The sequence below is a fragment of the Macaca fascicularis genome, chromosome 13, assembly GCF_037993035.2.
Source record: "Macaca fascicularis isolate 582-1 chromosome 13, T2T-MFA8v1.1".
In the NCBI taxonomy this organism is placed as follows: Eukaryota; Metazoa; Chordata; class Mammalia; order Primates; family Cercopithecidae; genus Macaca; species Macaca fascicularis.
In genome coordinates, this window is record NC_088387.1 from 112,024,577 (window position 1) to 112,050,493 (window position 25,917).

The window sequence follows — 25,917 nt, forward strand, 5'->3', positions numbered from 1 at the left end:
TCTCCTGCCTCAGCCTCCCGAGTAGCTGGGATTACAGGCATGCGCTACCACACCTAGCTAATTTTTTTGTATTTTTAGTAGAGACGGGGGTTTCACCATGTTGGCCAGGCTGGTCTCGAACTCCTGACCTTGTGATCTTCTCGCCTCTGCCTCCCAAAGTGCTGGGAATACAGGCATGAGCCACCATGCCCGGCCATGTGTCTCTGGTTTCTGTAGTATGAGAGTTCCTCGAAGATGGTGCAAAGCCCCAGGAACTGAGAAAACACTTCCATCCCCAGCTCTGAGAAATGCTGGGTGTGTTTTCTCAGGGAAGGAGCAGAGTCCTGCTGTTGCCCTCCTCCTGGCATGTGTGTTCCCAAGTCTCTCCTCGAGGGCCCGTGGGCTCCTAGCCTCACCCAGGCAGGGACCTCATCCCTTGGCTGCTGTTGGCTCAGGCTCCCTGCACCTCCCTGAAACAGCCCTTTATAAGACACTTTCCTCTGCTGTTCCAAAGACCTAGGCCCACTTGTCCCCAAGGAATGCTACGCCCACTCACACACGTTGCCCGGACACCTGCTGCTGACACTGGCGGATCCATGAGAGCATTCTCTGTTCCCAGGAGTGGCGCACGCTCGTGCACATGTGAACACATGGGACAGCGTTAAGGCTGTCGAAGAAGTGTCACCAAGCGCCCCATGGAAGAGAGAATCTGTGGCCCCCTTTTTTTTTTTCTCCTTTTTCCTTCCTGGCAATAAAGAGGCAGGAGAAAAGTCTTGTCAGTTGCCACGAGGAGGATAATCACACTTGCAGTTCTAATACTTCCCTCTAGGAAGCGGCTCCGTAATCAGACCTTTTGTGTGGTGAGGGTCTGGTCCCCCTAGGGACAAATCAGATCTCCCGAGGTGGCCAGGGGCTGTGTTTTCTGGAGATATGGCAGCCTTTAGTTTCAAGAGTTGGGAAGGAAAAGGAGGAAGAAGAGTGAAGCCTGTGGCTTCATGATGTACTTTGTAATCTTGGGCCGGGAGTGGAAGGAAATAATGGAAGAGACTTCCAAGCACTTCTTCCAGAGTGGCTGGAAAACCACTTTCAATTCTACCTCTTTGCAGCCACCCCTTGACACAGAAAGGGCATGAGCACTGACGGCCACAGGGTCACCCGGCACACTACTGGGTCTGCCTGGACCCGACCCACTGCCAGAGTGGCCACTTCACATGTTGGCTTTTTGAGACAGGGTCTTGCTCTGTCACTCAGGCTAGGGTGCAGTGGTGTGATCGTAGCTCACGGCCGCCTCAAATTCCTGGGCTCAAGGGATCCTCCTGCTTCAACTCCCCAAAGTGCTGGGATTACAGGTGTGAGCCACCACACCCAGCTCTTCACACATTTTTTTCCGGAAAGGACCCTCCAAAGAACCTAAAGAAACACAATAAAACTCCAGAAAACAGAGAGGAGAGTTTAGTTTGAGCCAATACACCATGAATTTTATAGACTCTTCCAAAAACTCTCTAGGTATACTTAGGCCACCAGGCACAGTTAAATGACACAGGACACATGTCCAGTTTAAAATCAAGTTTTATATGATTCAAAGAAAAAAGTTACATTACATACTCATTTAAATAATGTCAAAGTCTGTTACATAAAACATAATTATGAAACATTTTAAGTCTTATTCAAACTACTTAAAAGGCTCAAAGTCACAAAAGATCAAGCAAAACTGCCCAGGCAATAAAGTGCACGAGGGGAGCCCGCCTCTCCAGCGGCCATCAGCACCCACAGCCGCCAGCTGAAGGGCTCCATGCTGAATCCACACACAAGGTTTGTGGTTCTCAGAATAGTTTTCAGACAGGAACTGTTTCCAACTTAAAATCTTTCAACAGACAAATGGAGGTGGAAGGGGGATGGTTTACACAAAGTATTTCCAAATGTAATCAGGAAATGGAAGTGTAAATTAAAACCATTTTCAACCTGTATCTCTTCTTTAGAAATAGCACTACTTGGAGAATGTTCTGTGACAAGCAACCAAATACTCAAAAGACCTTATCCACCAGAATACTAGCAGGACTAACACTACCTTGCATGTCATAATTAAGAAAAATATCCAAATTTGATGCCATTTATAGTGTACAAAAATGTTTATGCTTATTTTGATGAGCAGGAGAAAGGACTGGGTGGTGAGGAAACACGAACTATGCACAACATAAGACAGCAACTGCACTGTCTCACGATGACAGGACACTCACCTATGGAGTGTCCAAACTGAAAACCTCTGAAAAACACATGTGTGCCAAGTAACAGCTGATACTAAGGGGCAAGTTAATGGGTATCAAGTAACATACAATGAATGACCAGGTGGAGATTTTATCAGACTACAAAAAATAAAACACAAAACCTAATTTTACTCAATATTCCACCTTACCATCATTTTAATAAAGGTAAATGCCAATAATTAACACACAGACAAAATTTAAATACATACTGCACAATAAAAAAAATTCCCAGGCCACCAAATTAAATTAGTGCAATGTTCTGTATGTTCCTACATTTATTCCATTGCCTGAACTTCCAATGTTTAACAAAAACCAGTGTCAGTGGCTTCTTGAACACAGGCGGCCACATTCTCTCGTTTATCTATGACGTGCTCACACAGTTGAAAAACGTCCATTTTCTAGGTAGACTGTAAAACACACCATTCCAAGTAATATTCTGTTTGGTCAAAAAAGTTTCCTTCAAACAAAATGAACAGAAACGCAGTTGGCTAGTATTACCGCCATTTAGCGTAACTTGCATTTCCTTGCATTTCTAGTATTTGGCAAACAAAAGCAGCAGAATCTTGGCACTGCCTGCCTGCACATGAATCTCACCTCAGCTAAGCTGTACTCTGGCAGAAAGTTCATCCAACCACTGCAGACATTTCCTTTTTTTCTGGGAAGTTACTCTACCCACAATGCAGTATGGATGCAGCCACAGCAAAAGGAGTCAACTGACCATGGACAAAGCGGCTGGATTTCAGTGTTTATCTTTTTTGGTGTTTTAGGTACAAACAAGAAACTGAATGGCTTGCTTTCAGCAGAGCCATGGCCAAGACTATTACACACAGACTAGATCCTGCAGCAAGTACTGGTCCCTGGGATCTGCCCAGTGGCTCACGTTACTTGCTGGGGTCCATCCTTCATGACACACCAGGGACACAGCTCACTAGTTCCAGTCAACCAAAATTCTAGTTCTTGGGTGACAGGAATGATTGCCTAGAATTTCCTTGACAATGTTATGAAGAAGCTGACTGCAAAATTTATTTTTCCCTTTTATGAGGTCCTTATTCAACCAGGTCCAATTCCAAAAAGATCTCAAAGGCCAGATAACTTGTGATTTTTTTGGTGGAATAACATGTCAAGTTTACTAAAAGATGGGTCATTTTTAAAAACTTTGTTATTAAATGCTGAAAAGAAGGTTGCAAAATGATCTAGCTAGAAATTGGTGATTTGAGCACCAACAATATAAATATTTTTATAAAAAACAGTATAAAAATTAGTACCCTGTCTTATTTCTACAAAACATCAATAGAAAGGTCGTAAAAATCCATTTTGTAAACTTTATTGCCGAAATATTTGTTTGAATGCTGGTGATTTAGATTATCAAATTTTCTACCATTTCTTTAAAAAAACAAAACAAAAAATCTTCTGAAACTACAAAAGATACTGAACAGGGTCCCAAGTGGAAAGGAAAGTTAACATACTTTCATCAAAACCAGCTCCCCGATCTTCCCCTAGTTCCCCAAGACCATTTTTTTTGGGGGTGAGGCAGTGGGAGAGAAATTCCTGAAAAGAAGGTTTCTAAAAACCCCATGAGTGATATCCCAGGGGACCTTTCAGGCAGAGGCTGGCATGGTGAACAGTGGGCTCCCTGGGCTCTCTGCAGAGGCGATTCTGTTCAGCTTGCCAACCTCTGCCTGCCAGCCTGGGATCTTCTTGGTCGTCATGTGGCGCCGGGCATGCTTCGTCAGGTGGTCACTGCGCATGAAACGTCGGTCACACACCGGGCACACAAACTTCTTCTCCCCTGTGTGAGTTCTGCGGTGGCGAGATAGCTCGTCCGAACGAGCAAACTTTTTATCACAGCCATCCCAGCTGCAGTGGAAAGGCTTCTCCCCTATGAGGTGAGAAAACACATATTAAAGAGAAAGGAAATGCTGAGCACCTTATTCAAGGGATTAATTCATGTCGTTTTAAAATCACATCCATCAAACTCTGAAAAAAGTGATATCTTATTATTTCTGGAATTGGATGATTTGGGTCAAGAAATTCTCCAAAAGGCATTTATTCCTCCCACACTTAAAATGCGGTATGTTAGCACGCAAAGATTTCAAGCTAATCTTTCAAAATATATTTAAAAATAAATCAGGCAAAGTACAAGTACAGCGGCTCATGCCTGTAATCACAGCACTGTGGGAGGCTGGGGAGGATCAGTTGAGCACAGGAGTTCCAGACTAGCCTGGGCAACAAAGTGAGATCCAATCTTTACCAAAAAACAAAAATAAATTAATTAAAAATGTAGCATCCGGCCAGGTGCGGTGGCTCATGCCTGTAATCCCAGCACTTTGAGAGGCCGAGGTGGGCAGGTCACGAGGTCAGGAGATCGAGACCATCCCGGCTAACACGGTGAAACCCTGTCTCTACTAAAAACACAAAAAATTAGCCAGGCATGGTGGCGGGTGCCTGTAGTCCCAGGTACTCAGGAGGCTGAAGTAGGAGAATGGCGTGAACCCAGGAGGCAGAGCTTGCAGTGAGCCAAGATTGCGCCACTGCACTCCAGCCTGGGCGACAGAACGAGACTCCGTCTCAAAAAAATAAAAATAAAAAATGTAGCATCCGTCCACGCACGGTGGCTCACGCCAGTAATCCCAACATTTTGGGAGGCCGAGGCAGGCAGATCACCTGAGGTCAGGAGTTCGAGACCAGCCTGACCAAGATGGCGAAACTCCGTCTCCACTAAAAATACAAAAATTAGCTGGGTGTGGTGGTGGGCGCCTGTAATTGCAACTATTCCAGAGGCTGAGGCAGGACAATCGCTCAGACCTGGGAGGCCGAGAATGCAATGAGCGGAGACCATGCCATTGCACTCCAGCCTGGGAGAGAGTGAGACTCTGTCTAAAAAAGAGAAAAAAAGTAGCAAAGCTGGGCTTGGTGGCTCATGCCTGTAATCCTAGCACTTTGGGAGGCCAAGGTGGGCGGATCACGAGGTCAGGAGATCGAGACCATCCTGGCTAACACAGTGAAACCCCGTCTATACTAAAAATACAAAAAAAATTAGCCAGGCATGGTGGCTGGCACTTGTAATCCCAGCTACTCGGGACGCTAAGGCAGGAGAGGAAAATGGCATGAACCTGGGAGGCGGAGCTTACAGTGAGCCCGAGATCGTGCCACTGCACTCCAGCCTGGACGACAGAGTAAGACCCCGTCTCAAAAAAAAAAAAAAAAAAAAAAAGTAGCATCCATTCACTCTACCTTATTCCAATTTAAAGATTTTTCAGGGCCGGGCGCGGTGGCTCAAGCCTGTAATCCCAGCACTTTGGGAGGCCGAGACGGGCGGATCACGAGGTCAGGAGATCGAGACCATCCTGGCTAACACGGTGAAACCCCGTCTCTACTAAAAAATACAAAAAACTAGCCGGGTATGGTGGCGGGTGCCTGTAGTCCCAGCTACTTGGGAGGCTGAGGCAGGAGAATGGCGTGAACCCGGGAGGCGGAGCTTGCAGTGAGCTGAGATCCGGCCATTGCACTCCAGCCTGGGCGGCAGAGCGAGACTCCGTCTCAAAAAAAAAAAAAAAAAAAAATTTTTCAGGTTAGTAGAAATATATATAAAAAGCGATCTTATCCAAGGTGAACTTGCCCAGTTTCTACTTCTCACCAAAACTCCAAGCTTACAAAATGGCACAAGAAGGGGATTCTTCAGAACTCTTATGGTTATTTATTTTTATTTTTAGAGACGGAGTCTCACTCTGTCAACTAGGCTGGAGTGCAGTGGCGTAATCTCGGCTCACTGCAACCTCTGTCTCCCAGGCTCAAGCGATTCTCCTGCCTCAGCCTCCCAAGTAGCTGGGACTACAGAAGCGTGCCACCAAGCCCAACTAATTTTTTATTTTTAGTAGAGACAGGGTTTCACCATGTTGCCCAGGATGGTCTCAATTTCTTGACCTCATGATCTGCCCGCCTCGGCCTCCCAAAGTGCTGGGAATACAGGTATGAGCCACAATGCCTGGCCATTTTTTTTTTTTTTGAGATGGAGTCTCGCTCTGTCACCCAGGTTGGAGTGTGCAATGGCGCGATCTCCGTTCACTGCAACCTCCGTCTCCCAGGTTCAAGTGATTCTCCTGCCTCAGCCTCCTGAACAGCTAGGATTATAGGCGTGTGCCAGCCGGCCCAGCTAATTTTTGTATTTTTAGTAAAGACGGGGTTTCACCATGTTGGTCAGACTGGTCTCCAACTCCTGACCTCGTGATCTGCCCACCTTAGCCTCCCAAAGTGCTGGGATGACAGGCGTGAGTCCCCATGCAACGCCTGTCATTGAATTGGAAGTACTTTAGGAAACATGGAAGTAGCTTGTTTCAATCACTGCAGGTCATTCTGTCAGTACTTCTACCAAGGAAAACTGAATAAACAGTAAAACCTCATTCAGTCACCTCCCCAAATTTGGAAGCTGTGCTCTGGTATAATGTGAAGTTCCCTTGGAGAGTCCCGGTGAAATGCAGAGCTCATTGAGTCAACCAGCCCGTTAAGAGTGGCGAGCAGGTCCCGTTCCCTGACACAGCCCCACATCCAAATGCCGCGCAAATGACCAATCCTCATTTACTGCCTAGTGTTAGGCCCTTGTACCAAGCACCAGGAATATATCCAGGTGAGGTAAGTATATAACTACAAAACAAAGGGAGAATATGGTAAGACCTACAGTAAACCACCAGGATCAAAGAAGGAAGATAGAGAAACAATCCAGTAACTAACCCTAGGAAGGCCCTCGAGGGTTTCAGTAAGCAGAGATGGGCAGAGGGCCAAGGGGGAAGGGTGGAAATATGGAATCAGACACGGAACGTTGGGGAGGCTGTTTCTGCATGGGCAGAGGCGAGTACTTCATGGGCCAAGTTTGGCCTTATCCTCAAAGCAAACAGCCACTCAGGAGAATGGAGGGGTAGAGTTCCTCTTATAATGTCTGAACACCAGACTGCACTTTATTCTACACGTGGAGGCTACCACGATCAGAGCAACAGAACACAAACTCGCAAAACCCCTGAGAAATGGTGCCCTCACCTACTGAAGCGATTCTCTATCCAGCAACACTCAGACCACTGCCGGGCGGCAGGGCAGCCCCAGGTCCCATGGAGCTATTTAAACTTCAAGTATTAAAACATGTAAAATTCAGTTCCTCAGACACACTAGCCACACTTCAAGTGTGAGCAGCCAGTGCCTACCCTAATGGACAGACGGCAAACATTTCCACCATTCAGAAAATTCTATTGAACAGAGCTGGTTAGACAACAGAGAGATCATTAGGTCAGCCTAGTTTCTTGCACAACTTAAATTAAAAACTACTCTCAGAGGTAAGAAAACTATACTCTTTTAAAAAATATTTTAGAATTTGAACTCTTCTATAGTTTGGCCAGACCTTTTCCCACAATAAACATGAGTCACACTGGTAAGATACATTTACTGAATGTGAATGCATGTTCTCTTAAAAAAAAAAAAACAAAACACATGAAACGTCTACTGCAATGTGCACAGAAGGGGGCACTGGGAGTCACTCTAAAAGCTACCAAAAGACACAGTAACAGAATTATACTACATTTTATCTTCCAGGGCGAGCGCTCTGATGCAAACTCCTGATGGCTGTGGTAACAACCCCACCCTTATGAGGTTGTGCAGGCTTTTCAGAACCAAAGAAAAAGCCACACTTCCACCTTCACCAGGGGTTCTCACGATCCCCTCCCACCCAAAGGCGGCTCAAAGTGTGCTTCCTGGTGTGCCCGATGCCCTACCTGCCCTGGTGCTTACCTGTGTGAGTGCGAAGATGGGCCTTAAGGTGCGAACTTTTGAAGTAGGTCTTCCGGCAACCTGGGAAGCTGCAAACATAGTTCCTCCTTCGGGAGAAGTCTACCTGAGGGACACAGTTTTGGCTAGAGGCGATGAACACTGGAGCAGGGGCGAGGGGCAACAACTTGGTATTCCCGGCAGCCATGACACTGGCTGCACAGGGGGCAGGCGGAGGGAGGGCTCCCTGGGGCAGGACCAACATCACAGCTCCCTGAGGCACCGGAGGTCCCACGAACACAGGTTGAGGCGCTGGAGCAGCCTGAGCTAGGATGGGTCTCACAGTCCCCACAGACAACTGGGGAGGGGGCTTCAAAAAAGCTGGTAACATGCCACTTTGTCCAGTCACGGGGATCATCTGGCAAAGGACAGGGGGAGCAGGGACAGAGACAGAAATCAGAGGAGTGGTTTTCCTGGGCAGGTCATTTTCATAATTCTTTGGTGAGCAAGTCTGAACTGCAACAGGCCACCCTGCCTGCTGGCCTTTGTCAGTGAGGAGCAGGCCACCAGACTTGTGCAAGCAGGGCTGACAGGACACCAAGTTAGTGTTGAGTAAAGTGTCTGTGAGGTGTGTGTCCTGTAGAGTTTCAAAGTGTCCCAGAAACTGCTCTTCTCCTTCTCTGCTGTCAGGAAGCCGGCAATCTGGAGTCTGGCTGGTGGGAAAGCAGGCAGCAGGGCTCTCCCCAGTGTGTCGGATCACACTGGTCCCCATGGCCCTGCAGGGAGAGCTGGGCACTGGCTCCAAACCCAGCAAGTCCCTCTCGGCGCCCCGGCTCAGCGCTGTGGCCGCTATGGCAGAGGACTGGAGGACGTCTGTGGCTGTGCATGCTTTGGAATCTGTTACTTGGGGAGAAACAGGTGTCCTTGTCGATGGCTCCATGAGATCAGGGCTCTGAGGAGGCGTTATGCACTTAAAAAACAAAAGCACCATGTGAAAAGGTTGCTTTAAATTTTAAAAGGGACTTAATTCATCACAATGCTCCCAATACCTTTACACAGAATCATCTACACACTCGGCTAACCCTGTTTTCAACATCCCAGTGGGTTTCAAGGCCGCATGGGGCACTTTGCTGTCTCAGCTTATTCCCACAGTGTTTACCTCTCCCAAACCTACACAAAAGCCCAATGCAGGGAACTCTGAGAGGAGGTCCTGGCCGCCAGGCCCACCACTTCTGCAACCCTCCTGACAACCCACAGGCCCTTCCCATCCCTCTCCAAATCTGCTTTCTACACTCTTTTTTCAGAGAAAGCTTCCAGCCCAGGACAATCACAATCTCCACTTCTGTTAGCAACCTACCATTCTCAACTTCTCCAAGCTGAGATGCAAGTTTTCCAAGTACTTTCACAGATGCAGCAAATTAAAAAACCAAAAACGAGAGTGATTTACTGCACTCAACGAAGGCAATCTGATGTCAAAGCACATGCTTTCTCCAGCTGCTACCCACATACCCTGATACTAGGCTGGGTCACCAGGAGAACCTAAGCTCCACCCCAAGATTCCCCTGGGGAAGTAAATTTCACTTTCTCACATTAATCTGTAGGTTTCATCCCACGGACATTAACCACATAGCAAGGTACGATCCATCCATAGAAAGAGCACATTTTTCAGAAATGAATGAAGAGTGTTTTTGTTCTTTTGTTTTTTTTTTAAATGGAGTCTCACTCTGTCGCCCGGGCTGGAGTGCAGTGCCACGATCTCAGCTTACTGCAACCTTCGCCTCCTGGGTTCAAGCGATTCTCCTACCTCAGATATCTGGAGTAGCTGGGACTACAGGCGCCCACCACCACACCGGGATAAGTTTTGTATTTTTAATCGAGATGAGATTTCGCCATGTTGGTCAGGCTGATCTCGAACTCCTGACCTTGTGATCCGCCTGCCTGACCCTCCCAAAGTGCTGGGATTACAGGCTTGAGCCACCGTGCCCAGCTGAAGGAATTCAACACACTGAGTTCAGCTACTCTAGTCATTTCACAAAAATGCTCCTCTCCCACCTCCTCTTACCAGAGTTGATAAAGAATGGAAGTCTTTTGGTAGTTCAGGTGTGGCTGCATCCATATGCACAGTGGTGGTGACATCCCCAGAATCAGAGACAGGCGTGAGAGGTCTTATCCGCAACAGGTCACCTTTCTGGGATCTTTGACCCCAGGAGCTCATACAAACAAGAGCCTCAACAGCTTCCATGTCTGTCTGCTCCAAGATGCTGCACGTAGACCTTTCGCTGTCATGCCGCTTCCTCTCCAGGATGGACTCACATATGTCCATGATGTCAACCTAAAGGCGACACAACACAATGGCTTCTCAGTGCAGGGGAAATACAAAGGCCACCCATGATGGGCATGTGGATATGCACACCAGAGGCCTACACTAGGCATGTAATGCACATGCAATACTCCATAGCAACAAACACCAGCTGTAGTAAAAGATGTTCAAGGAATGCTCATGACAATTTGGCTTTTAAGCCAACATTTCAAAGACAGAACTAAGATGGCAAGTGTTGCCACCAAAAATCTTGACTCTTAAAAAAGGCTAATAAGTTCATCTTTTTCTTGGGTAAATGATTAATAAAATTAACTCCTGAGGTGCAAGCCAAACAGTGGCTGGGGTAAAGCAGCTGCCCAGGGAAGAGGAGCCAACACTGAGGCCATCTAGTCAGTCTGCCAGTAGCTGAGGTGCCCTGACCATGGCTCTTTGAAGCGGCAAAGCCGCCAAAGCAGTGTCCCTATAGATGCTCTCAGGGACTCTGGCGCCTTCCCTCTATGCCCCAAGCAGGTAGGGCCCATGGCGATTCCACCAGTTCCCTCCACAGATTCGGAGCAGAAGTCATCTGTTACTGTCCCAAGGCTAGCAGGTGGTGACAGGAAGTAAACCTGCCACGATCCCAGAGAGGATCTCTTTGCAGTTTTTTTTTTGAGATGGAGTCTTGCTCAGTTACCCAGGCTAGAGTGCAGTGGCACAATCTCGGCTCACTACAGTGCCCGCCACCACGCTTGGGTAATTTCTGTATTTTTAGTAGAGAGAGAGTTTTTGCTATGTTGGTCAAACTGGTCTTGAACTCCTGATCTCCCGGGTTCAAGCGATTCTCCTGCCTCAGCCTCCCGAGTAGCTGGGATTACAGGCGTCCATCACCATGCCTGGCTAATTTTTTGTATTTTTAGTAGAGACGGGGTTTCACCATGTTGGCCAGGCTGGTCTCCAACTCCTGACTTCAGGCGATCCACCCGCCCTGACCTCCCAAAGTGCTGGGATTACAGGCGCCCAGCCTTGTTTTTTTGAGACGGAGTCTTGCTCTGTTGCCCAGGCTGGAGTGCAGTGGCACTATCTTGGCTCACCACAACCTCCGCCTCCCAGGTTCAAGCGCTTCTTCTGCCTCAGCCTCCCTACTAGCAGGATTACAGGCGCCCACCACCATACTCGGCTAATTTTTATATTTTTTATAGAGAGGGGTTTTCCCCATGTTGGTCAAGCTGGTCTCGAACTCCCGTCCTCAGGTGATCCGCCCACCTCGGCCTCCCAAAGTGCTGGGATTACAGACCGTCTCTTTAATCTGGAAGGGGAGGAGGAGGAAGAGGCTGGAATGAGCTGATCTCTTCCAAAAGAAAACTAATCCGGGGGTGAGAAGGTGATATCACTCTGAGAGGGAGTAATATCCCTCCCTCCCAGGGAGGTTACGGGGGCTGAGATCGCGCACCCACTGCACTCCGGCCTGGGAGACAGACCGAGAGACCGTCTCAAAAAGAAAAAGGAAAGGAAACGTTAAATGTACGAAGATACACGTTTCCTCTCAATTTGCCATGCACCAAAACATCAAAACTTTCCCTCTGCCCAGGTTCCCCGAGATCAAACAAGACGAGGCCACCTCAAATCCCCAGCCTCTGTCCCGCAGGCTGCGCCACCAAACCCCCTGTGAAGTCACAGAACCCGGCGCCGAGGCCCGCTCACCACACGGACGGGAAGGGGCCCGGCCCACAGTGCCCGCACACCACGAGGCCCACACTCGGCCCACGTCCACGGATACCTCCCCGAAGTCCCCGGGTCGCGACGCTTAGGGCCCCCAACGCTCGCGTGCCGCGTTCCCGCCTCCAGGCGTTGCCCCGCCCCCCGGGTCGTGCCGCGCTTCCGCCTCCCGTCGTTGCCCGGGCCCCCGGACCTTGCCCCGCCCCGAGGGCCGAGCGGCACTCCCGCCAGCCGCTATTGCCCCGCCCCCAGGACCGTGTCGCGTTCCCGCCAGCAACTCTTGCCCCGCCCCCACGGTCGCGTGCCGCGTTCCCGCCAGCCGCTCCCCCACCCAACGGCCGTTCGGCTCACAGGACCGGGGTGACGTCATGGCTGGAAATAGCCGCGGGGCCAGCGGGGCGGGGCCGCCCAGGAAGCGCAAGACAAAGCTGCGCGGGGCACACGCCCCCTCCTCGCCCCCGCCGACCCGGGCGCGCCCCGCGCGGCCGCCGCCCAGCCCGGCTCCAAAGCCCGCCCAGGCCCCCACCGGCGCGGCCGCCGCGAGGACCCGCACGCCCCACCTCCCGCTTTCACAGGCCCGCGGGTTCCGCACCGCGTCCCCCGCCTCGCCCCTCGCTCAGACGAGTAGTCCAGCCGCGGCAGCCCCACTACTCACTGCGCGCGCGTCGTCTGGGCCCGCGGAGTCCGGCGTGTGCATCGTGCCGGGCAGCCGGGAGCAACAAAGCGGCCGCGGGGCGTAAGCTCGGCGCAGCAGCGGCCGCACGTGCGCGGTGGGCGACGGTGGCGGCTACCCGGAGCTTCTGCGGCCGGCACCCGCCTCGCCCGCCCGCGCGGCTCTGCCCCGGCGCGGCCCTCGCGGCGCGGGAGGGGCGGGGCGGCTGCGGAGGGAGCGGCCGGCGGGGCGGGGCGCGGAGGCGAACCAAAATACACCGCGCCCCCCGTCGGGGCGGGGCCTGCCGCCGCCAGCCAATTCGCACCGGGCCCGTGACCGACCGGCCAATGAGCGCCGCGGGGGGCCGCGTGATCGGAGCCTGGCCGCGGCGTGATCGGGCAGGGCGGGACGCGGCACGTGTTTTGGTCGGAGAGAGGGGCGGGGCCTGAGGCCCTGGAAAGTAAGGGAAAGGTCGCGGGGGCGCGCGGGGCGGAGAAGGCGGCGCGGCGGCGGCGGCGGCGGCGCCTGGGGAAATCCCAGGGCGGGGTTCGGACTCGGTGCGGGGAGGGGGGACCGCGCTTATAGGAACCTCCTCTAGCCCCACCGGCTGAATCAGTCGGTAGCGGAGACCCACCTAGAGGCTTCAACCCGGCTTTCGTTGTTTTTATTTCTGTCACTCTCCCTTCGTTTCTTTGGAGTGAGCCCATGACCTGAGAGGTCGGAAAGCTGGCTGGTTCTAGGCGACATTCTTGCATCCGGTCATTTTTGCAGACACCCGGAGTCAGAGCTTCTCGGCCTGAGTGTCCGCTGATGCCCCTCCTCTGGCGTCTCTGGGCCTCTTCCGCTCTGTTACGGGGTCAGGGGAAGCCGAGACGGGCAGTCACCCAAAAGACGCCCGCTGAAACCCGCTCATTCTTCCCAGGCCCCGAGAAAACGCCGCCCCCTCCGGGCAGTCCTCGAGCCTGCAGGAGAGATCTAGCCTGGTGTCCAGGGCACCTTTTTTTTTCTCCCTATATTTCGGTTGCTGGCGTCTCTTGGTGTGGTTTGCCCACGTTTGCAGCGCCAGGTTCATGGAGAGCAGGAACTATGCTGTTTATTTGCGTCGCCGCAGCCTTCAGCTCAGGGAGGAGTCACCCCTCCGTCTGTCCACTGCGCGCGCGTTTGCTGAGCCGCGATGCGTGTTGACGCTTAGTGCAAAGGGCAGAGGCCGCAGTGAGGAATCGTCCTTAAAAGCTCACATCCAGGGAGTGGGAGCAGAGAGAGAATCCCAGCACCCGGGGGCTTTGCTCTGAGCCAGAGAAGCCTGGGCTCAAGGGAACAGGCCGGGTCCCACCACTCACCTGAGCAGGGCTCTGGTCCCCACTTGTTCCTGCGGGGCCCACTCTGGTTGAGCAGAGGGGTTGAGCAGGCTGAGGAGAAGGTGTTTCCTGAAACAGTAAGAGGGTTTAAGTGAACCGTGATAAACCGCTCTCATGAAGACCCCGGAGGCTCTGACAGGGGTGCAGGGTGTTGTGTATGTGAAAAGTTAAGTCTTAGATACAGACTGGAATATTCTCTTTTGCCTGGCCTCCTGCTTTCGCCTTACAACTGGTCTCCCTGCGTCCGTCCGCTCCAGCTCCCACAGCCCCTTGCCACTCAGCACCCCCGGGGGTCTTTAACCTTCTCAGTGGCTCCCACTGTACTCAGCGTAATGCTTCTGCTTCCCACTGTGGCTTGTGAGCTCCTGCAGGGACCCAGCCCCTCCGTCTCCAGCCCCACGACTCTCCCCACTCCCCTGAGGGACAGCCTGGGCCTCCTCCTGGACACCTGTCTCACCAGCCCCTCTGCCGTCTCCAGGTCCTTGCACCTGCTGTTCCCTAGAATGCTTTTCCCCCATATGTCCCCTTTGCTCTTACCCGCAGTCCACCTAGAGAGGCCTCCTCTAGCGAACGCACCCTTGGGGAGACCTCCAGTCCCCTTCTCCTGGGCCTTCTTGTTTTCTTCCTTCACAACACTTTCCATGAACTGTCCCTTTTCCATTACTTCAGTTATTTGCTTATCATCTGTCTCCCCATCAGAAGGACTCTCCCAAGGCCAGGGAGCCTGGCTGTGTAATTCATCCACATAGGTGAATGAGCGAATCTAAGGTATCTAGCAGCTTCCCTGCTTGAACATCTTGTGGGCACCTCTAATTGTGTCCTTAAAACTGAACTCAGGGCCGGGCGCGGTGGCTCACGCCTGTAATCCCAGCACTTTGGGAGGCCAAGGTGGGCGGATCACCTGAGGTCAGGAGTTCGAGACCAGCCGGGCCAACATGATGAAACCCCATGTCTTCTAAAAATATAAAAATTAGCCGGGCGTGGTAGCGGGCGCCTGTAATCCCAGCTACTCGGAGACTAAGGCAGGAGAATCACTTGAACCCAGGAGGCAGAGATTGCACTGAGCTGAGATCGCACCACTGCACTCCAGCCTGGGTGACAGAGACTCAGTCTGAACAAACAAACAAACAAAAAACTGAACTCAGATTCCACCCAAATCTGGATTTCTCACCTCTCTGAAGGGGACAACTGGAGACCCTATTCCTTGATCTAGAAACCTGAGCATCACCTTTACCTCCTCCCTTTCCCACAGTTGCTTTCTTCTGCCAATTATGCCATGCCCTTCTTCCTTCTCAGTTCCTCTCAAACTCTTATGTCACCCATGCCAGCCCTTGTCCTGGCCACCACCTGCTCGTCTGAATTGTTGCCACTGCCTCCCAATAGGTCTCCCTCCCTCCAGCCAGACGCCCTACAATCTGCCATCACCTTACTGCCAGAATGCTCTTCTGGAAGTAGAGATGGAGCTGAACCTGTATTCAAGCCTCAGTTGGAATCCAAACAGTTATAGGACTGACTTCAGGCTCCGTGGCCGGGAACCCATGAGTCTTTGTAACCAGGCTCCAGCCAGCACTTCCTGCATCATTTCTGACCAGTTTCCCAAATTGCTTTCCCTGCTACCTTCCTGCCCCCAGTGACCCAATACAGAACCCTGTACTCCCAAGGTTATGCCACTCTCCTGTTTCTAGGCAGCATTCCTTCTGCGTGGAACACGCCAACCCTTGTCTGCTTTGACCCTGCAAGACTGCATGAGATGGCCAGGCATGGTGGCTCACACCTGTAATCCCAGCACTTTGGGAGGCCGAGGTGGACAGATCACCTGAGGTCAGGAGTTTGAGGCCAGCCTGGCCAGCATGGTGAAACCCCGTCTCTACTGAAAATACAAAAAATTAGCCAGGCGTGGTGGCAGGCACCTGTAATCCCAGCTACTCGGGAGGCTGAGGCAGGAGAATCGCTTGAACCCAGGAGGCAGAGGTTGCAGTGAGCCAAGGTCATGCCGTTGCACTCCAGCCTGGGCTACAAGAGTGAAACTCTGTCTCAAAAAAAAAAAGAAAAGAAAAACAAAAGAAAAAGACTGCATATGACTGCCCGGCAAAGCCCTCCCTGATACCCCCAAATAGCTGATGCTTCAGCAGAAGGCAGTGTGCCTGGGCTTTGGAGTCAGACCTGGATACAAATCCTTGTTTTGCTGGTGTGACCTTGCCAAGTCTTCTTTCCTGCAGGACGGAAGGCGGCAGCAGCTCTCCCTGACCTGGCACTCTGGCTTCTCTTGTCCCAGGCTCTGTTTCTGCTCCTTGGACAGCAAGCGTTTGTGGGAACTGTGACCTCTTCAGCCATGAGCCCCTGTTCTGCCCACATCTAGCCCATCTTCCAGATGGACAGACAGGCTGTGGTCGTTGCCAAACCCCTAATTCTGGCCCTGCCCACAGTCAGAGGGATGGCAATTTGTAAACTACAGACTATTGCGAATCATTCACTTGGAGACTTCACTAAGACCACTGGCACCTGGCTCCGTAGGCCCTCGGGAAGAGCATGGTCTGGCAGGCAGACTGGATGTGGCCTGCAGACCTCAGGGGAGAGTGTGAGCCTGCAGGTCAGAATGCCACCACTTTCTCCTGTGTCCTTCCAGAGAGAGCCTGTGGCTGTGCACGCATGCTGCTACAGAGGGTAGTGCTCTGTACCTCCTGGACTCGCTCGCTGACTTTGCAGCCTTAGGGCTTATTGCCATTGGTACATAACGATCAACCTCTTACTTTGTAATGGTTAAGTAATATTCTATCATATGGAATGTGATGTGTTATTTATTTAACATTCTGGTTGAATAACAAAGACGGGTGGTTTCCAGTTTTCCAGGAACATCATGCCCCTCCATCATTTGCCCACGTGGAAGGATCGCTACAGGATAGGCAGCTCCTAGAACCAGAATTGCTGAGTTAACTGCTCTGTGCATTTCCTTGTTTTTTCTTGCTTTTCTTTCTTTTTTTTTTTTTTTTTTTGTAAATGTTTATTGAAGTGTAGCATAGCATAGATATAGGAAAGTGCAAAAACTTACATGTACAATTCAATAAATTTTCACTAGGCAAACACACTGTGTCACCAACACCCAGATTTAGAAACAGAATATTACCAGAGTCCCAAAAGCCCCTGAGCTGCCTTCCAGCCACTACTTACGCTTTCCCCGATCCCCTGCATAGGATAATCCTTATCATGGCTTCTGACACCGTGGGTTGGTTTTGCATGTATTGACACTTTTTGTGTGGGTGTGACACTTTTATAATACAAAGAAAATCATATAATATGTTCAGTTTAGGGTCTGGCTTCTTTCACTCAGTGTGGTGTTGTGGGCAGTTGGAGTTTGCTTATTCTCATTCTTCTGTTCTCTTTCTCTCTGGTTGAGCTTACTGGGCTGGAAGCCATACAAGGACCAGAACATGCTGTGAGCTGACCGGCCACTGGGCTGGCTGTCTAGTTGACAAATGACCTAACAAATGGTTGACAGAATGGATGGATGAATGAATCACAGATCCACCAATCCACTGACGTGTTCAATGCCTGACTGGAAGTGAGTGTCTGTTCCTCCGAACACCCCGGGCCCCTGTCTCCCTCCGCTAGGGGCACTCACGATGGTGAGCAGAGAGGTCTGTAGGGGGTAGCTGAGGCACAGATCATCCAGGTCAACCTGTGTATTTTACAGGTGAGGAAACTCAGACCTAGCAACTTCACACAAAGCCACTTTGCTCGGGGGAGAAATCATCATGACGCTGTGTCTGATGTGGTTGAGGCACAAAGGAGGACCAGATCAGAAGACGTTTATTAAATACCAAAAGTAGGCCAAGTATCATGCTAGGGGCTAGCTCTTCATGCCTTTTGATCCCCTGATTTCAGCCGCATTCATAGATGAAGCCACTGAGGGACAAGAGGTGAAGCCACTTGCCCGTCATTGCTGGCCAGTGAGCAGAGGGCCCAGGATCCATCCCTCCAGCTTGGGTCCAGTGCTGCTTTCTCCCAGCTGCCTGCCCCTGGAAAAGGGGCTGCTAAGAGCACATGCTGAGTCCTTGTAAGCCGGCCCAGAGTCAGGGGGCTGCGGGCAGCTCCCATCAGGCGCAAAAAGGGGTGCTCAGTCCGATCGCTCCGGGGTGGGTGAGGACGCCAGTGTGCTTTGTTCCTACTGTGGCTGCCATACCCCTCCCCGCACTGGACACACCTGCTGCGTGGCTCTGGCTGCCTCGGTGGCTGCACTCAGCCTTCTTTCTGTGTCTCCAGGCTGGGCTACAACCTCACTGTGTGTTACATCTTCAAACCTCCCAAGAGGGAGAACCAAGTTGGCTTAGGTTTTTAGGCTCAGAGTAGAGGGGCCACATGGCCCAAACTTCAACTTTTGCCAAAGGAAAGCCCCAGAATGGTGCTATGGGTGTAGTGGGCCCTGAAAGCTTCTTTGAGGACATGGGCACTTGGCAGGGGCCTTGCAGAGGCTGGACTACTACAGTCTATGGCGGGGACGGGGACCCCTTGGTGCTCAGGGCTGTGGGATGGTGGAGGAACAGGAACCACCCTCGGCCCTTCCCATCCCTACTCTTCAGCAGGAAACAGACTCACAAATATCCTATAGACCAAGAGCCGTGCTGGCACAGGTGTCGGGGGAAGAGGTGGGAGCTGCCTACTCGTGTCTGAGGAACTGGTGGGAGGGCTGGTCTGGGACAGTGCACAAAGAAGACATCGTTTGAGCTGGGTGTTAAGGACAGATAGGAGGCAGCCACCCAGGAAACAGAGGTGACCTTTTGGTACAAGCTTCATACCTCATCCACCTCTGCATTCTCCAGCTCTTAGCACAAGACCCTCCTATGTGGTGGGTGCCCAACGAATTGAAATAAGCATAGGAAGAAACTTAGGCCATTGTCCAGGCCAGTGATTCTCCAGCTTGAGCCCAGAAGGCACGTTAAAATACAGATTTCCGGGCCTACCCCCTGGCTGCTGACTGAGCAGGTCTCCGTTGGGTCTGTGAATCTGAACATCTTTTTTTTTTTTTCAGATGGAGTCTTGGTGTGTCACCCAAGCTGGAATGCAATGGCATGATCTCAGTTCACTTCAGCCTCTACCTCCTGGACTCAAGCAATTTTCTCACCTCAGCCTCCCGAATAGCTGAGATTACAAGCACCCATCACCATGCCTGGCTAAGTTTTGTATTTTTAGTAGACACGGGATTTCGCCATGTTGGCCAGGCTGGTCTCGAACTCCTGACCTCAGGTGATTCGCCGGCCTCGGCTTCCCAAAGTGCTGAAATTACAAGCATGAACCACTGCGCCCTGCCAAATATGCATGTCTAATAAGTTCCCAGATGATGTTGACACCACTGGTCCAGGAATCGCAGCGGTTAGAATGACTGATTTAGTCCAATCTCTGTGTCTTACAGAAAGGGAAATGGAGACACAGAACAGAAGCAGCCTGTCCCAGTTACTCAAAGTGTGGGCAGAGGAATGACTAGACGCCCTGCCTCCAGGCTCACGCTGAGTCCCGCCCCGAACCACACTACAGTGCCACCCTGCCATCTCTTGGACAGAGTGCCCCAGGAGCAGCCCCAGAAGAAAGCCTCAGGAGGCCAGCATGTCACTGGGCAACAGCACAAACCGCCGACTGGCCTGGGAGGGCAGGCTTCCAGGGGTCTTCGTGGCCACCCAGCCCATCTGCTCAGCCAACTGCTTGCATCTGGGTGTGTTGCCAGCCCGACTTCCCCAGTGACCCAGCGTGGTGCTGGCACCAGCGCAGATGGAGCAGCAGGGCCAGCCAGGCCAGGAGCTCAAGGCACTGGCAGAGTGACCAGTGGAGAAACATCTCACAGGGCGACTTGGTGTGGATCCCTGCAGGGACCGAGCAGGAATCTCTTGGGACGCTGCTGTCATTCCTATCCCCTGGGCAGAGCCAGGGGGCACTCACCCAGTTCTCTGCTCAGGCTGATGACTGGTACTGGGTGCCACTCAGCGTTGGGGGCGGGGAGGCCCAAACCGGCTAGCCTCCTGACTCAGCACAAAAACGAATTTTAACCACTTGAAGGAAATGCGCTATCTGAGGCAGGCCAGCCTCTGGCTCAGAGCTGACCACAATGGAACCAGGAGTCACCAGCCTCCCCCAGGCAGGCCAGGCCCTCTGCCAGGGACTTTCCTGGCACCAGGGCACTCATCACCACTGGCTCCTCCTGCTGGCCTGTTCCATAGCCACAGCAGCTCCACCTCTGCCCAGGAGCCGCCACCCAGGCTGCAGTCCATACCCCTCCCAGGAGTCCTTATGTGGGCATCTCTTCTAGTGCTTGGTCAGTTTATACTTGTCTCTGCCCTAAACTGGGGGCTCCAACTCCAAAGACCGTGGAAACCTCTGCCGAGTGGGCCCAGTGCAGGCTGAGGCTGCTCCTCACCGAGAAACTGGCAAAGCATTTAACCAGGGTGGGCTTAGAAAGAGGCCTCGTGCCCGGGTTGGTCTGCAGCCCCTCCCTAGACATCTTCCTGGCTCAGTGTCACTCATAGATCCATGCTGGGTCCCCTTGGGTCACTCTGGGCCACTCTGCATGGCATGGGGAGCTGAGAGAGGCGCAGTCCCCCGTCTGCAATCATCTGGCGCTTGCAGTTTGGACGGAATCGTCATTCCTTTCACTAACCCTAGCTGCGCTCTCCCCGGTTTACCACTGCTGTGTGGGAACTTGAAAACCTGGGTAAAACTAACTGGGTGTGGTAGTGGGTGCTTGTAATCCCAGCTACTTGGGAGGCTGAGGTGGGAGAATCATTTGAACCCAGGAGGTGGAGGCTGCAGTGAGCCGAGATCACGCCACCGCACTCCAGCCTGGACAATGGAGTGAGATTACATCTTAAAAAAGAAAAAGTGGGAGCCTTCACTCCACCACAAGAAGGACCCCTCTTTCTGCTTGATGGTGCTGGGCCATGGCAGGAGGGGGCGAGACCCTGGACTGAACTCACCGAACTCCTACTATAGGCTCAACTCCCAGAGGCAGTGATGGACAACCACCTGGGATTTTGCCGTTTTGCTTTTTTATGCCCTTTCACATGTGGGCTGCTCTTCAGTAAGCAAGTTCCTGTTGAAGCTGGATATGCTGCCAGCCACTGGACTGGACACTGGGAAGAGATGGGTGTGACAGTTCCTGTGTGACCGTGGGCCAGTAGCTTAACCTCTCTGAGCCTGTTTTCTCATCTGTAAAATGGGGATGGAAACTATAACCACAGGATGTCACGGGAGTTAAATGAGATCATGCTCATAAAAATACTTGACAAAGGTGCCTGCCAATGACTGCTCAATAAATGACTTTTTAAAAACTGTCCCATGGTAAGGAAGCTCACAAGGAAAGTAATGATTGTGGTATAGTTCACGAAATGCAAGGAGAAAGCACAGGGATGGAGCTCTCCCTTAGCACACGCCCCAGGGGAGAAGCTCACCTAGCCACTCAGCTTGGAGGGAGGGGACAGGAGGTAATGAAAATGCATTGTAAATAAGCAAATGGAAGCGAAGGTACAGCTCTGTACAGAAGAATTGCAAATAATATACGGAGATAACTCCCCTCCAGGAAATGGAGCTTAATTTTCCTCTCCATGAGTGTGGGCTGGACTTAGTGATACGTTTCTAACAAATAAAGTATGGAAAGGGAAATAGCAGCTTTGCAGTGGAGAAACCTTGCAGTCATCATTTTGATCAAGAAACAAAGGTTAATGTCACCAGTGATAAATTGTGTTGAAATTACCTACTCCTGATATGACGTGATGGGAAGGGCCCTTCTTCGCCATGTTATTCTTTCCAAAAGTGCAGAACTCCAGTCTAATCATGAAAAATACATCCGACAAACCCAAGTGGAGGAACACCCACAAAATGCCTCGTCGGTGCTTTTGAAAAGGGTCAAGGTCATGAAAACCGAGAAAGAACTGAGAAACCATCTCACGTCGGAGGAGGCACGATGGCTAGATGCACCCTGGTCGCCCTGGACTGGATCTGGAAATAGTAAAAGTGCATTAGTGGAAAACTGGTGAAATCCAGAGGAAGTCTGCAGTTGGTGATAGTATTGAATCAATGCTAATTTCATAGTTTTGACAAATGTACCGTGGTTATGCAAGACGTCAACATTAGGAGGAACTGGGTGGAGGGCACATGGGACTCTGTACTATTTTTGCAATTTTTGTTTGTTTGTTTTTGAGACGGAGTTTTGCTCTTGTTGCCCAGGCTGGAGTGCAGTGGCACGATCTCAGCTCACCACAACCTCCACCTCCTGGGTTCAAGCTTTTCTTCTGCCTCAGCCTACCGAGTAGCTGGGATTACAGGCATGCGCCACCACACCCAGCTTATTTTGTATTTTTAGTAGACACGGAGTTTCACCATGTTGGTCAGGCTGATCTTGAACTCCCAACCTCAGGTGATCCGCCTGCCTCGGCCTCCCAAAATGCTGGGACTACAGGCATGAGCCGCCGAGTCCGGCGTGTTTGTGTTTTGAGACAGCGATTCTCCTTGAGAATTAGTGCCACCCGACTGGAACACATCACCTGGCAGCCCATTCTAGTACAGAGCAACAGCCCCCATGTCCAGGAAGTCCCTCTTTACTTCTTGCCAAAGTTACCTGTGTTATCTGCCCCAAGCCATGCCCCAGAAGTCCTCAAGCTAGGGCTCAGGCCCGGCTTGCTGTCTCCCTTTCAGCGCATAGATCAGCTCACTGAGCATGTGGAGCCTGCCAGGGAGCCACGCTGAAGCTCATGCCCCCACATCAAGGGTCTGTGAGATGGCAGCCCCGAAGACTGGCCCAGGGTCCGGGGAAGGGCCTCTAAGCCACTCTTCCTCAGGAAGTGCCCCTCACCTCGTCCTGCCCACAGGCAGTAGTAATGTTGGCCCTGCCGGGCTCTGGCATTGGGAAGGGGCAGCGGGAAACAGCTCCTCTGTGCAGCTTCCCTGGGGGCTGCCCCACAGCCCCACTCCCTGCCTGCGTGCTGCACGCTGGTCACCTTGTTTGCCCTGGGAGCTCCTTTACCAGGGGCTTCCTGAGGTCTCCGGCCCTGCTGGCACCTGGAGGCCTCAGCCTCTTGACTCAAGAGGAGGCCTGGGGCTGGGCGTGGTGACTTACGCTTGTAATCCCAGCACTTTGGGAGGCCAAGGCTGAAGGATCACTTGAGCCCAGGAGTTCAAGAGCAGCCTGGACAGTATAGCAAGACCCTATCTCTACAAAAAATTTAAAAATCATACAATTTTTTTTAAAAAGTAAAAAGGAGGAGGCCTGAGAGGCTACAGTGGCTGCAGGGTAGCCTGACCACTGGGGCTGGGGAAGCATTTCTCTGGGAGAAATGCTTTCAAGGGGGAAGGTGGGGTGTCTCTGACCCGGGCATCAACCAGGGGGCACCAGAAGGCAGCTTGACCCTGCTCCCAGGTGAAATCTCTGAACCCTGGTTTCATCTACTCTCAGAGCCTGGCATCCCCTGTCTAAGGCTGCCTGGGTTAGGAGCCTGGCACACACGGGGCTGCTATGCCAATCTTTTACACACACATTTACCGGGCACTTTCTCTTTTGCCATCCTCTCATGGTCGCCCAGCAGGGATCATTATCTGTAGGTGAGTGCAGGCTTAAGAGAGGGTGAGGAGCCTGGCCAGTCCCACAGGCAATGGTGGCTGAGGTCTCCCCAGGACCCAGGTATTCTGAGGGAGCCTCACACCGTGGGGCTGGGGGCTGGCATCTGTCCCAGGCATGCTATCCACGCGCATGCGGGGGTATGGGAAGAGCTCTGGGGCTGCACATATCTAGATTGAGAGCGTGTCTTCACCACTGTCTGGCTCTGAACCCCAGGATTTTGGGGTCAGCACATGGCGTAGGGGGTAGAAGGGTGCACCCTGAAGGGTGGGCCTCTAATGCATCTGGCCAGATACAAAAAGGCAGCCGGGGGTGAGTCTCTGAGGAGTGGGCAGCGGGAGCAGCACAGTGTGGAGAGGGTGGAGAGAGTGGGGAGGGCAGTGTGGGGTCAAGGGCAGGAGGTTCTGGGCGTGTGTCAGGCTGCTCCTATCTCACCGAGTATAAACAGCTCCTCAAAAGTGAGCTCCAAAACCCAATTCACTGGGTCATTGATGGCAGGCTAACCTTCGGGGGTGCCTAGGGGCCTAGGATAGGAGAGCCCTGTGGCCAGTCTGCAGCCTGTGCCTGCACAAACCCAGGCCTTGTGCTATCTCTGGCACCTGGGTGAGCCCCCTCCGGTGGAACACCTGCCAACTTCTCGTTAAAATACAAGAGTGGGGCGGGGCTGGGCGTGGTGGCTCATGGCTGTAATCCCAGCACTTTGGGAGGCCGAGGCAGGCAGATCACTTGAGGTCAGGAGTTCGAGACCAGCCTGGCCAACATGGTGAAACCCCATCTCTACTAAAAATACAAAAATTAGCTTGGCGTGGTGGCAGGCACCTGTAATCCTAGCCGAGGCACAGGAATCACTTGAACCTGGGAGGCAGAGGTTTCAGTGAGCCAAGATTGTGCCACTGCACTCCACCCTGGGCGATAGAGCGAGATTCCATCTCAAAATAAATAAATAAATAAATAAACAAAACAAGAGCTGGGGGGAGGGGCAGCAAGGTGATAAACATCATTTGGAAATTTAGGGCTTAAAAAGTATGTAAAGGATCAATTTGCTTGTGAAGGCTAACAAAGCTTGGGGCTTGATTAACAAAATGCTCCTAATTTATCATTCTTAGTATTAGGACCAGGAGCAACACTAAGAATATTCACATAAAGTGAACACACAGTTAGTCATATTAGCCACTATTTATCAAACACGGTGTGCCAGACACTGTTGTATACACACAGACGCAGTCCCTCATTGAATTTTCACACAGACGCTGTAGGTATCCTCAGCCTGTTTTACAGAGGGGGTCGAGTGTCGGGGGAGGCTAAAGGGCTTGCCCAAGTCTTGCCCACACAGCTGGCCCAGGTGAAGCCTGGTCTGCCCGCTGCCCGTGCCACCCGTGCCCCAAGCCTTGCCCTCCCAGTGAGTGTGTGGCCCGCATTGTCATGTGTTGGACTATGGTGGGGGGAGGAGGGAATCCCCTATTTAGATCTTTTTTTTTTTTTTTTTGAGACAGAGTCTCACTCTGTCACTCAGGCTGGAGTACAATGGCACCATCTCAGCTCACTGCAACTTCTGCCTCTCATATTCAAGCGATTCTCCTGCTTCAGCCTCCTGAGCAGCTGGGATTACAGGTGTGCACCACCATGCCTGGCTAATTTTTGTATTTTTAGTAGAGATGGGGTTTCACCATATTGGCTGGCTGGTCTCAAACTCCTGACCTCTGGTGATCTGCACCCTTGGCCTCCCAAAGTGCCGGGATTACAGGCATGAGCCACTGTGCCTGGCCTCCCTATTTAGATCTTTAAGTAATGCTTTTGTGACTGCACAGTGGAAGATTTGTTTAATATTTTTATGTACTGCTTTAAATAAATTATAATATTATTATTGTAAAAGCAGCTCATCCTTATTACAGAAAACAGAAATACAGAAAAGTACATAAAAAGAAAGTCCATTTTTCTCTTATCCTTTGCCCTGTCCATCTCCCCCTCCCCCTTTTCCCTCCTCCCCCTTCTTCTTTCCATCTACCAGCCCACCTCTTTAATCCTGTGAAGAAACAAGTGAGTCCTCCCCTCTTTCATTCTGCCTTAGTCCAGTCGGCTGTCTCAAAACACCATAAACTGGGTGCTTCTCAACAACCGACATTGATTTCTCACAGTTCCGGAGGCTGGAAATCCAAGATTAGGCGCCAGCGTGTTCGGATTCAGGCAGGGGCTGTCCTCCGGCTTGCAGATGGCTGCCTTCGCATCATGTCCTCACGTGACACAGGGAAGGCACCGGCCCTCTGGCCTCTGGTAAGGGCACTGATTCCATGATGAGGGCTCCCCGG

At 51.8% G+C, this 25,917-nt stretch overlaps 1 protein-coding gene and 1 long non-coding RNA gene across 5 annotated transcripts; one reads left to right on the plus strand and one right to left on the minus strand.

The window, feature by feature from the left end:
- Positions 1-1,530: 1,530 nt before the first annotated feature.
- KLF11 (KLF transcription factor 11) lies at positions 1,531-13,779 on the minus strand. Of its 4 annotated transcripts, none has more exons than XM_005576577.4 (4): positions 13,293-13,779; positions 10,054-10,323; positions 8,016-8,961; positions 1,531-4,122 (listed from the first exon to the last, which is right to left on the minus strand). In XM_005576577.4, the coding sequence occupies exons 2-4, from the start codon at positions 10,312-10,314 to the stop codon at positions 3,842-3,844; spliced, it is 1,488 nt and encodes a 495-aa protein (XP_005576634.1). In that variant the 5' UTR covers positions 10,315-10,323; positions 13,293-13,779; the 3' UTR covers positions 1,531-3,841. The 4 variants fall into 4 exon arrangements, with proteins under 4 accessions (XP_005576634.1, XP_005576632.1, XP_065383510.1 ...); XM_005576575.3 differs by lacking the exon at positions 13,293-13,779 and adding an exon at positions 12,662-12,863; XM_065527438.1 differs by lacking the exon at positions 13,293-13,779 and adding an exon at positions 12,068-12,232.
- Positions 13,780-17,410: 3,631 nt separating this feature from the next.
- On the plus strand, positions 17,411-20,880 carry LOC141408378 (uncharacterized). The gene is made up of 2 exons (XR_012422684.1): positions 17,411-17,575; positions 19,043-20,880. It is a non-coding gene; the product is annotated as an uncharacterized lncRNA (long non-coding RNA).
- The last annotated feature ends 5,037 nt before the right edge of the window (positions 20,881-25,917 follow it).